The sequence below is a fragment of the Cutaneotrichosporon oleaginosum genome, assembly GCF_008065305.1.
Source record: "Cutaneotrichosporon oleaginosum strain ATCC 20508 chromosome Unknown ATCC20508_contig04, whole genome shotgun sequence".
NCBI classification, from domain to species: Eukaryota; Fungi; Basidiomycota; class Tremellomycetes; order Trichosporonales; family Trichosporonaceae; genus Cutaneotrichosporon; species Cutaneotrichosporon oleaginosum.
In genome coordinates, this window is record NW_027072173.1 from 1,072,782 (window position 1) to 1,083,593 (window position 10,812).

Here is a 10,812-nt window from a genome sequence, read left to right on the forward strand (position 1 = left end):
TTCCGCACCCACTTCATTTATCTGCGACATCTCCATTCTCTCCCCGCCCAAGCCGCCGCCACTCAACACCGCCCCAGCCGAGATAACCATCGCCCTCCTCCCTCCCTTCCATGCCTCATTCACCAACGCCCCATACCGCCCTCGCCGCCTCGCTCGTCGCTTTCGCTGCGCCCGCCGACCTTCCGGCCCTGCGAGCCGTCTCCCGCACCTTCCGGGAGGCGGCTGATAAGCGAATTTTCGCCCACGTGCTCCTTCTCGAGCTCGACGGCGATATCGAGGTCCGCGACGCCCAGGGCCGCCGCCTCCCCGGCGTCCACTGGGAACTGAAGGTCACCCCCGAGGAACGCGATGTGTGGATTAGCAGGCTCAAGCACGCCCGCGTGGTGGACTACTACGACGACGTGGACCTCTCAAAGGACCCCGTCCTCGCCGCCGCCCTCTCGAATGCGTGCACGGCGCGGCGTCTGCGCGGAGGCCGCGGGCTGGCACCGCACACACTGCTCGACACGCTGCAGCTTGGGTACGATGATGCGCAGGGAGACGGGTACGACTCGGACGACGATACGCCGGCGGGCAGCATCGAGCACGTTCCGCCCACCGTCCGCGATCTTACCGTCTGCGTGCGCTTCGATGCGCAGCACCACCGCCTATCGGAGGCGGGTTATACTCTCTCCCTACCTCCTCTCGACTCCCTTACTGTTGTGTTTGCAGAGGAGCTGTTTTCGCGCATCCCGAGCCGCTGCTGGAGCCGTGGTTCATGCTGGTCACCCCGCCGCACAAGCCTGCAGAATTCGCCCCACCCCCTGCCACGATGGGGCTTCCTCCGCCCTCTTGTGCGCCAGCTCGCCGCCGTGCGCTCGCCAATAACACTTGTTGGCCTGGAGAGCATCCCCCGCGCTCTCGTAGGCCTCCCTGTCAACATGGGCGTTGAAGACGTGCGACGTGACTTTGCCGACTCGGTTCTCGTGCACGTGCCCCCCGCCGCCCAGGAACCCGCCCTCTCCTTCCTCACGATGGACGAGTACCGCGCATGCGTGGGAGACGAGGCGTTTGCCCTCGCCACCTCGCGGCCTGGGCCGCCTCCGAGCCTGCCCTCGACCTCGGACCTCAGTGACGATGAGGAATGGGAGGAGCAGCGCATGAGCAAAACTCAGCGGAACGAGTGGGAGAAGCTCGTGCGCACCGCTGCACGCTCTCTCATCCGCAGCTGCCTCTTGTACTAGACAGGCAATTCAGAAAACAGGCCGAGGAAAATCCGCCTCGCCACCAATGTTCACTCGCACCGCTATTGGCACCTCTCACATCGCACGGTCATATCGCCGCCTCGTTCTCCTGTAGCATTGCTTTTCGATGTACCATACTGTGCTCCCCTCCCCACAAGTATGGTGGCGACTCGGCGACTGACTAACCGGTGACTGGCACTAACATGACCGCTGGTCGCGGGATGACGCTCATGTCTCATGACCCGTGACTATGACTCACCTGCAGCCCCAGGAGAAGGAATGCAGCAAGTGGAAGTTCGGATATCGGTTTCTGACATGTCTCCCGCCAATTCACCAAACACCTCCGGCATCCGGTGCGTTTCAGGCGCGGTCAACATACGCCGTTTCGCGTCTCCAGCGTCTCCAGTCTAGCCTGTCTGCATGTTCCGGACGTCCGGGCGTCCGGGGGGCGTCCGGAGGCACCTCGGCCGGCATCCCGGATGCGAGATAAGCTACTCGGCGACGGCATCTGCCGCGTCCCGCCATCAATTACCTCCCTGCCCCCACTCGCCGTGGATCGCGCGGGCGACTGTCTTGCGTATGTCGGGTATACTTTGCATACATACCGGCGCGTCGCGTCGAGACCTACGACAGATGACAAGTTGTCTTGGGCCACTGCGCACCAGGCCCCGGGGACCGGCGGCCCGGCGGCCCTTGCCGCCACACTAAGTTAACGTACACGAGCTAGCAGGGCCTAACTCACGCGTCGCGTTCGGCGTTCCTCTTACTTCAATGCCTCTAGTCCCTCACCCGCGCCCCAATACTCGTCGGTGCGCGTGCATGGAACACATGCTCATGTGATCGTGAGACAGCCAAGCATCGAAGTTTCCATCGTCCCAGTAATTCAAACGGCGCGAGGACGCGGCAGTGAGACAGCGCGCTGAGCTAAGCCCGCGTGATCGATGTGGTCGAGATCCGGTCAAGTGAACCATGAGTCAACATTCGCGTGGGGCCTCATGGACATGTCCACCCTCATGGACATCTCCCGCCCTCCTGTAACACCTGGAATTCACATCTTGCCTGTTTACTGGAAACCAGAGCATGCTGCGTGCCTGTGCCGCTGACACCCTGACCCCACTGACTCGCTTGCTCGCTTGGCGCGATGGGTCGGCGCGCCTGCTCTCTGCTCCAGCATCACATGATGGCGGGACACTCCACGCTAGCAAGCTAATGACCTAGCTGAATGCATCGCCGAAGAGCAAGAGGGTCTGCGGTGCCCGCCGCGTCCTCCTCGCCCTCACCCTCGGTCATCGCGGGTCGACAGACATCCCCGCCAGCCACTGCGGCCGACAAGTAACACCAGTCCACGCAGCGCAGTACTGAGCGGCCCCTCGCGTCGCAACATATAAACTCACCTCGTCCCGTCCAGAACAGACAAGTCTCTCACTCACGCTCCTTTCACTACATCGTCATAATGCTGCTCCGGTGGCACATCCTGTTCGCGTTCGCGGCCGTCGCGCTGGCCGCTCCGGTCGAGAGACAGAACAACCTCGACCTCCTCGGCCTCATCTCCATTGTCGCCAACCCCATCCTCGCTATCGTTAATAGTGGCTTCCGGGTTGTCTCCACCCTCGTCCCGATCGACGCCACCATCCGCCCCGCTACCGCAGGCGGCAAGGCCATCAAGGTCACGGGTGGCCGTGGCATTGGGTACGACACATTCATTGGTATTCCTTTTGCCGAGCCTCGTAAGTGTCGTCTGTCCACCCGTCGTCTTACTCCTCCCGCTCACACCCAGTCGTTGGCGCCAAGCGCTTCGACCGCCCCACCCCCAAGGTCTACACCGGCGACATCCAGGCGCGCAAGTTCGCTCCGGGATGCATGCAGAGCTCGACTCCCCTCGATGGTGCCGGCGGCCGCTCCGAGGACTGCCTCTACCTTGATGTCATGACCCCCAGCAACGTCGTCGGCACCGAGGCCAAGCTTCCCGTCATGGTGTGGATTTACGGCGGCGGCTTCTCGGCTGGCGCTAGCTCGCTCTACACGTCCCTTGGCGGCCCGACTTTCATCAAGCGCGCCACGCGCATCGGCAAGCCCGTCATCGTCGTCAACATCAACTACCGTATGGGCGTGTGGGGTTTCCCCACTGGCCCCGAACTCGCGGGCTCGGCTAACAACGGTATCCGTGACCAGATGCTCGCTCTGCAGTGGGTGCGCGAGAACATTGCCGCTTTCGGCGGCGACCCGGAGAAGGTTACTGTGTTCGGCGAGAGCGCGGGCGCGATCAGCGCCGCCATCCTCATGCTCCAGGAGAACGACCCCACGTTCCGCGCCGCCATCATGCAGAGTGGCTCGCCTAACGTCATGCCACTGGCGCGCCCGGCCGAGTGGGCTGAGCCGTGGCAGGACTTCCTCCAGGCCGTTGGCTGCTCCGACCTCGCTTGTGTCAAGGGCCTCGATGCTGAGAAGGTCCTTGAGGGCTCGGTCTCGGTCAACAACAACCCCAAGTACAAGGGTGGCCAGATCGGCTTCCTCTGGCGGCCGCTCATCGACGGCGACATCATCAAAGACTCGCCGGCCAAGCTGCTCGCCGAGGGCCGCTTTGCGCGCAAGCCCTTTATCAACGGCCAGAACAAGGACGAGGCGGCGCTCTTCGTCAACTGGGGCGTCAAGGACGAGCCGGGTCTCCGCTCGATGCTGAAGACTCTCTACCCGCGCCCGGTCGACGAGGCGACGATTGTCGCCATGCTCCAGAAGTACCCCAACGTGCCCGAGCTCGGCGCCCCCTTCAACACGGGCTCGCGTACATTCCTCCTCAACCCAGTGTTCAAGCAGGCCGCCGCTATCGGCACCGACCTCCTCTTCACCTCGCGCCGCCGCGACATGCTCCGCAAGGCGAACGCCGCCGGTCTCACCAAGACCTGGGGCTACCACTTCGAGGGCGACATCCCCATCGCCCCCGACTTCCTCGGCGCCGGCCACGCCTTCGACCTCGTGTATATGTGGGGTATCGTCAAGCCCTTGATCCTGTTTTGGAGCTTCAACGACGCCAAGATGAGCGAGTACATGATGGACTACTGGACAACGTTCGCGCACAACCTCGACCCCAACGGGCCCGGCCTGCCGCAGTGGGGCGCTCACACCTACCCCGCCAACAAGAACATCATGCAGTTCCGCGCTGGAGATGTGCGTGTCATCCAGGACGACTTCCGCGAGGACCGCGTTGCGGTCTTCAACGACCCCGTGCACCGCACGAGCCTCCAGATCTAAGATTTTAGTAGTTTGACCAGTTAAATGGACATTCTGAAGAATATTGAGTTATTGCATAGGGATTGCTGGAACAGTGGAGCGGATCCAATCGGGAATATTGAGATTGCTTATCAGCGCCCTGTGCCATTTATGACGCGGGTTGTGCCTGGCATTTCTGGAGAGATTGGAGCTCCCAGCTCCGACGCACCAACATTCTGCCATCACCGATCACCGAGCGATCCGAGACATGGCGCGATGAACAATTCTGATGGCGCGTGCGTGGACTTTTGCTCTTGTTTTTGTATCTACTCACTCGCTCTCGTTGAAACCGTTGCAAACCAAGCACACCCGGGAACACTGGCACACCTCGACTGCGCGCTCTTCCACTCTCCTCCAACCCCGCCATGCTCGACTACGCCTACTTTCCTCACATCGTGGAGGACGCGCTCCGGCGCACAGACCACACGACGCTGCTCGCGCTCCGTCTCGTAAACCGGCGCATCAAGAACCTCGCCGAGGCCGAGCTCTTCTCCCATGTCCTATTCACCCGCGCGCCCGGCGGCAAAGCGTACGTCCTCCGCGCGGCGGACGGCAAGCTGCCCGTCCCCGCGTGGCCGACGACCGACCTCCCCTGCCCACCCGATGGCGATGCTGCGCGCCTCCTCCGCCTGCTGGCGCACACCCGCGTCCTGGACATCCACACGTCCCCGCCGCCGGGCGGGCCGCTGCTCGCGGCCCTCGCGCGCGTCCCCACCCGCCGGAGCCAGCACCACCACTCCCCCGCAGCACGCGGCACCTTCGTGCACGAGTACGCGGTGTACATGGCAAGCCACTGGCGCGAGCGTCGCTTCTGCTTCGACCCGCCGGCGGGCACGGAGCGGTACGTCGTGCACGTGCGGCACCACACGAACCGCACCCTGCACGAGCTGTACGGGCCTGCGCCGAGCGCCGAGCGTATCTTGTCCCGAGGTCCGAGCGCCAGGGGGACGCCGCCGCCCGCGTATATTCTCGTGTTCTCGGGGTGTCCGGAGCCGTGTGCGCCGTCCGTGCCCACCCACGGCGCCGCGGCGGGCCAGCGCCGCATCGTGCATACCCTGCTGTACGAGTTTGCGGAGCAGTTCGAGGCGCTCCGCCGCGCGCAGCGGGCGCAGGTCACCGTCGTGGGCGCCGAGGACTTTGTTGCGAGTCTCTGCGGCGCGACGAGCACCGAGGAGGCGGGGCGGTTGTTCGAGAGCAAGCTCGCGCTCGCGAGGCGAGATATGGCGGGTGAAGAAGAGGATCCGTGCGCTCCGCCAGTGCGGTACTTCTCACATGGGCAGTACGAGGCCTTGGTCGGCGGGCGCGTATACGAGGCTCAGACGAGGCCGATGACGCAGAGAGTCAACTACTTCACCTTGTAGCGGCTAGGTTGCATACGTTCCGTACAACTAGAATTAGATATTTGTACGTTTCTACACTAACACACGACTGTCTACAACTCTCTTGGTTCTGTACAACTGTAGCTTGTTGTGTATATTCTACGCAAACAATCGGACGGGCGGCGCCCGGGCGCCGGCTTCAGCTTGTGCCTCACCGCTCGCACTCTCCTACAACATCGCCTTGGGTTCGTCATTCTCGAGCTCGCTAACGAAGCGGAAGCGACGCATGGCGGCGTCGACGCCGTCCGCGTCGCCAATGAAGTCCCCCGCCACCCGCCGCACAGCGCGATACACGGCGCCTACAAGCTCACCGGGCGCCATCTCGTCGCGGGGCCAGCTGACCCACGCGGGGTCGCAGGAGCGCGCGTCGAGCGCGATTGTAAAGTGCGCGCGCTCGATACAGTGGGCAGCCATCGCCACCGCGTCCGCGAGCATGCCGAGCTCGCGCGGCTCGGGCGCGGGGTCGCGCGAGCGGCGCAGCTCGCCGGCAGCGAGCGGGCGGAACTCGAGGCACACATCCCGCACCGTCGGCGGCGCACGGAGGCCGATGCGCGCGCCACAGAGGCCGGGCTCTTCGGGGTCGAAGCGCACGCTGACGCGCCATGCCGACGCGGCGCCTGCGAGCGGCGGCGCCAACACGGCCTCGGCGACCGGCGGCTGCCGCCACCGCATGCCGCCCACGCCGATGTCGGCGGGGCACTGCAGCGCCACCTCGCTCTCGAGGGTGTGGTACGCGAACGGGAGGGGGAGCTCGCTGGCGCGCCCGCGGCGGCAGCGCACCGTGCGCACGCCCGTCAGGAAGTGGCTGAGCGAGTGCAGGCCCGCGCGGCCGTCGAGCTCGAGGACGCGCGCGTGGCGCAGCAGCGCGAGGAAGCGCGCGCGTTCCGACGCTTCGTACGCGCTCCACTTGAGGCCGGGGACGCGCTGGCCGCCCGCGCCCACCGCGCGGATGCACGGCACCACCTCCCCGTCCGACGTCGTCAGCGCAACCAGGCCTTCGGCGAACAGCGCGAGGTGCGCGCACAGCGCCGCATCCACCCGGTCCCGGTGTTCGCGGGATGTCGCGCGCACCGCGAAGCGCGTGGGCCGGTCCGCGTGCGTGATGATCGTGTCCATGATCGTCGGGAACATGGTGGCGTCGATCGACGAGCGGCGCGGCGCGTCGGGCGCAGGCGCAGGCGCGGGGGCGGGCGCGGGGGCTGCGGTGGCCTCGGCGGTGAGTACGGACATGCTGGTGGCTTGAAGGAGGTTTGTGCGGAGGAGCGTTCGGGCTCGAGGATATATGCGATGATTGAGCGACTCTCGGTTGTCCTGCGCGACAGATGCCTTGCAGCGAGAACGCGAAGACAAGCCGCGAGAAGATACAGATATCAGAAGAACAGAAGAGCAGCAGCCAACAGGTACGCAGCTTTTTCAATTGCATTCCAATTTGATGAGCTCCACGCACTCCACTCGAGCGGAGCGGAGAGGAGAGGAGAAGAGGGTGAGCACGAGCACATGATAGGCGATTAGGCGCTGTGACGCAACTCGTTGGCGATTAGAACTGCGTCACTCTGCCGCAGGCCGATGCGCCACCCGCTTGAGATCGCTCGCGTGCTGTGCGCGTGGCACAAGCATGGCCATCACGTGGCGGTCTCATACCGCTCCCTCGGCCTCTGTCTCTGATCTCCCATGTTCTTGCTCTGTGTTCTTCCATTTGCTGTCTCAAATAAGCATAAGCACTGCTTACGACACAATGAACGCGGCGCGGAACAGATGCGTGTGTTGTCTTATTACTCAATCCGCTGGAAATCCACCTCCCACCTCGTCAATCAAACAACCTACACCGAGATATCCGGTGTCAGCCTCATCCGGTCCGTTCATCGCGCGATCGGCACACTCCGAGATCCGACACGCGCCGCGCGCCGCGCGCCGCAATGGGGTCACCCAACGCCGATCAGAGCGCGATAAACAGATCGGCGCGTCCGCGATCATCGTGGATTCGCGGATCCGCGTAGATCCGGCTCCCGCGGCCGGCGGGACCGTGCCCTCTATTCCAGCGGCCGAGCTGTTAACCAGCGGCTCTCCCCGCCTCCAGATCAGATCAGATAGACGCTCGGGCCGCGGAAAACCTTTTTACCCCACAAACTGGCGTTATCGGCGGCATGGAGAAAGTCGGCGGCATGCGGCGTGCTCTGCACTGTCTCCCCGTGCTCGGTCGGGAGGCGGGCGCGTGGCGGAGTAGTCGAGCTGTTTGAACGACTTGCCGTTCTCCGAACATCCCAGCCCCCCATCCCCCACCCCCCACTCCCTCGCCCTCCCCCACTCCCGCCAATTTTCTGGGTCGTCCCTTCGCTCCCTACATGACATACAGGCCTCTCGACAAATGGACACCCTTTTCTGCGCCATTGGCGCAGACGACGGTGTGCCAGTCACATTCCGCTTTGGTCGCTTGCAGCGCCGTCGGGCCCGGATCCAATCTGATCGTATCTTGTGAGCGTTTTGCGAAGAACGAGATTCTTTCCGTCGCTGCTATTTGGATCTCGAGAGAGTTGTTTTCGCCATTGTTGACACCACGTCCGTGTCGAACGTATGTATGACGTGTACCGGCTCGCGAGCGGCGTCTGTGTCGGCTCGTTCGTGCACGCCCCCAGCTGGTATGCCAGTCACAGCGCGGAAACGAGCAGCGTAGGGGGGCGAGCGCGAGGGCCGGTGTCCGCCCTGTGGCGCATGTCACGGGGTCCGGCGGCGATGCCGTAGTGCCGTGGTTGCTTCTGCTCCACCCTCGTACCAAAAGCCAGGACCGTTCCGTCGCAGGCCACAGGCAGGCAGCAGGACCGGTCTGACAGGCACATGCAGCAGCGGGGTTCTGACATTCTGACTTGTGGTAGCTTTCGCTTGGGAACGGAGCCGCAGGAAAACCGACCCTGTGGCGCGTTGCCACCCGGCGCGCTGGCGCTCGGCCAGATCTATTTAGCCGCCTCTCTCGAGTCTCAGCTCGCTAAGAATGCTCCCTAGCACAGCACAGGTGCCGGGGCAGAGCCGAGGACGCAAGCAAGCGACAGTACACGTCCCTCGGTGAGGGACTGGGGAATGCATGGCGCGGCGGGCAGCGACCGTCGCCGAAGTAGGGTCGGACGAGCAGCCAGAGCAAGCATGAGCTGCGAGCTGGCAAGCTGGCAAGCTGGCAAGCACTAACAGGCTGCACTGCAGGCTGCAGGCGAGGTGGTATTGCAGCCAAAGAACAAGCCCTGCGTCTCTGCCGCCCCACCCGAGCCCTACGTACTCCGCACCAGAGGCCAGGAGGGCTCTGGAATGGGGACCACGGTTTGCTGCTTTCCTGGACATGCTCTTGTATTCCACCGGCGTCCGCCAATCGCCCAAACAAAACTAGGGATGCTATGGAGCAGTTGTGCATGCATGCTCCATGCCGCCCCTGCCGCGCCCGCCAACCTCTCAGATAACCTGCCACTGCTGAGGCTGGGAGGTCTCGAGGTCTGGAGGCCTGGAGGCCTGGAGGCCTGGAGGGCCTTGGGGTGTTGGCGTTTGCTGTGCATCATCTGACAGCGTGCGGATGGCTCGGCAAGTGGGTTAGAGTGCAATAGCGCATCAGATACGGGGTTGGATGGGGCGGAGCAAGTGAAAGAAAAAAAAAAACAAGACGATTGTTGCCGAAGGGAGGGGAAGCGATGTGTGCGGGGATGCGGAGGGATGGAGAGTGGGGTTGAGAGGGGCGAAGAGAACAATGACAAGGCGGAGGGGGGAGAGTTGACCCCGGTATCGGCCACCGCGCGAGTGGCCGAGCGGATTGACCACGGAGGGACCACGCTGGTAGTCTGCTTGCATTCGGAGCCACCAGGGCAATGTACAGGATGTGCCTCGCCGTCTCAGACTGAGCTGCTCGCTGCGTATCCATCCGGTAACTCTTGTCTGCTGCCTGCTGCCTGCTGCCTGCTGCCTGTTGCCTGTTGCCTGCTTTGCCTCGAGGCCCACCTTGAGTTGGCCACCGCGTACACCCACGCCCTTGGTCGCCGCACCCAGTCCACCCGACAACACTCGACAACTTGGCTTCACTCATCCAACTCGATCCTCTCCATCCTCCCCACTCCCTCCTCCTCGACCTCGACCTCCACCTCACCCCCCCCCCCCCCTCACCCCCCCCCCCCCCCCTCCCCGCCTCTCCCGATACCCCGAAAGACTCCCCTTGCATCCACATCGACTGCGCGCCATCATCCGCCATCCTAGTCCAGCGCATCGAGTGATCACTGCAAGCCCGCCTATCATCTGGTCAACCACCTACTTGTCACTTGCATTCCACGCTCGACCTTCGGCCCTTGCGTCTTTCGCTGCACGCACCACACACGCCTCATACACGTACCGCTTTCTCCCCCACACTCGACAACCACACAGCTCCCCCAGTTCTCCCGATTAGCTCGCAGTCTAATCTTCCACCCACACATCCTCTCTTCCGCCTCCACCGCTTCTTCGCGTCCAACTCTCGCAAGCTCTGCTTCTGTGCTGCTGCAGAGAGGTGTAGAGAATTAGAGGAGGGGTAGGAAGAGACGCACGGATAAGCTGCTGCTACGAAACACCCCCCGTCTGGCTTCCATTGTGAGTTCCTTTTCCACAACCAAGGCCGTCGTCGTTGCGCCCTCGGGCCCTCGGAACTTGGGGTCTGCCGATCATGCCGTTGCCACCATGTCACCACGATCACCACCGGTACCGCCGACCAGGCAACGGCCTTTGTTCTCGATTGTGATGGCGGCATGGCGGTGGCGATGGCGATGACGATGACGATCACATCCTAGAGGGCGAGAAGCGTGATAGGCGTGTGAGGGCGTGAGGGCGTGAGGAGGAGGGGCAGGAGAAGAATGTGCATGAGTGCGAGTATGCTAACTGAGCAGGAGTCTAGACATCAAGACGAGAACGCGAAGACGACAAGACTTTCAAGATCCATTGTTCCC

General features: G+C 63.4%; 5 protein-coding genes across 5 annotated transcripts; 3 read left to right on the forward strand and 2 right to left on the reverse strand.

Annotated features, from left to right (window-relative positions):
* Positions 1 to 110: 110 nt before the first annotated feature.
* COLE_04883 (uncharacterized protein) lies at positions 111 to 1,223 on the forward strand (the record flags this gene model as incomplete). Its single annotated transcript, XM_018422395.2, has 1 exon — positions 111 to 1,223. One exon carries the CDS (start codon positions 111 to 113, stop codon positions 1,221 to 1,223), a length of 1,113 nt encoding a protein of 370 aa, XP_018280804.1.
* A 1,453-nt stretch (positions 1,224 to 2,676) lies between these two features.
* COLE_04884 (uncharacterized protein) lies at positions 2,677 to 4,472 on the forward strand (the record flags this gene model as incomplete). The annotated part of the gene is made up of 2 exons (XM_018426137.2): positions 2,677 to 2,950; positions 3,001 to 4,472. 2 exons carry the CDS (start codon positions 2,677 to 2,679, stop codon positions 4,470 to 4,472), a joined length of 1,746 nt encoding a protein of 581 aa, XP_018280803.1.
* A 383-nt stretch (positions 4,473 to 4,855) lies between these two features.
* On the forward strand, positions 4,856 to 5,851 carry COLE_04885 (uncharacterized protein; the record flags this gene model as incomplete). The annotated part of the gene is made up of 1 exon (XM_018422394.2): positions 4,856 to 5,851. One exon carries the CDS (start codon positions 4,856 to 4,858, stop codon positions 5,849 to 5,851), a length of 996 nt encoding a protein of 331 aa, XP_018280802.1.
* A 186-nt stretch (positions 5,852 to 6,037) lies between these two features.
* Positions 6,038 to 7,099, reverse strand: COLE_04886 (uncharacterized protein; the record flags this gene model as incomplete). The annotated part of the gene is made up of 1 exon (XM_018422393.2): positions 6,038 to 7,099. The coding sequence occupies one exon, from the start codon at positions 7,097 to 7,099 to the stop codon at positions 6,038 to 6,040; it is 1,062 nt and encodes a 353-aa protein (XP_018280801.1).
* Positions 7,100 to 10,128: 3,029 nt separating this feature from the next.
* On the reverse strand, positions 10,129 to 10,616 carry COLE_04887 (uncharacterized protein; the record flags this gene model as incomplete). Its single annotated transcript, XM_018427139.2, has 2 exons — positions 10,129 to 10,269; positions 10,305 to 10,616. The coding sequence occupies 2 exons, from the start codon at positions 10,614 to 10,616 to the stop codon at positions 10,129 to 10,131; spliced, it is 453 nt and encodes a 150-aa protein (XP_018274801.1).
* Positions 10,617 to 10,812: the final 196 nt, after the last annotated feature.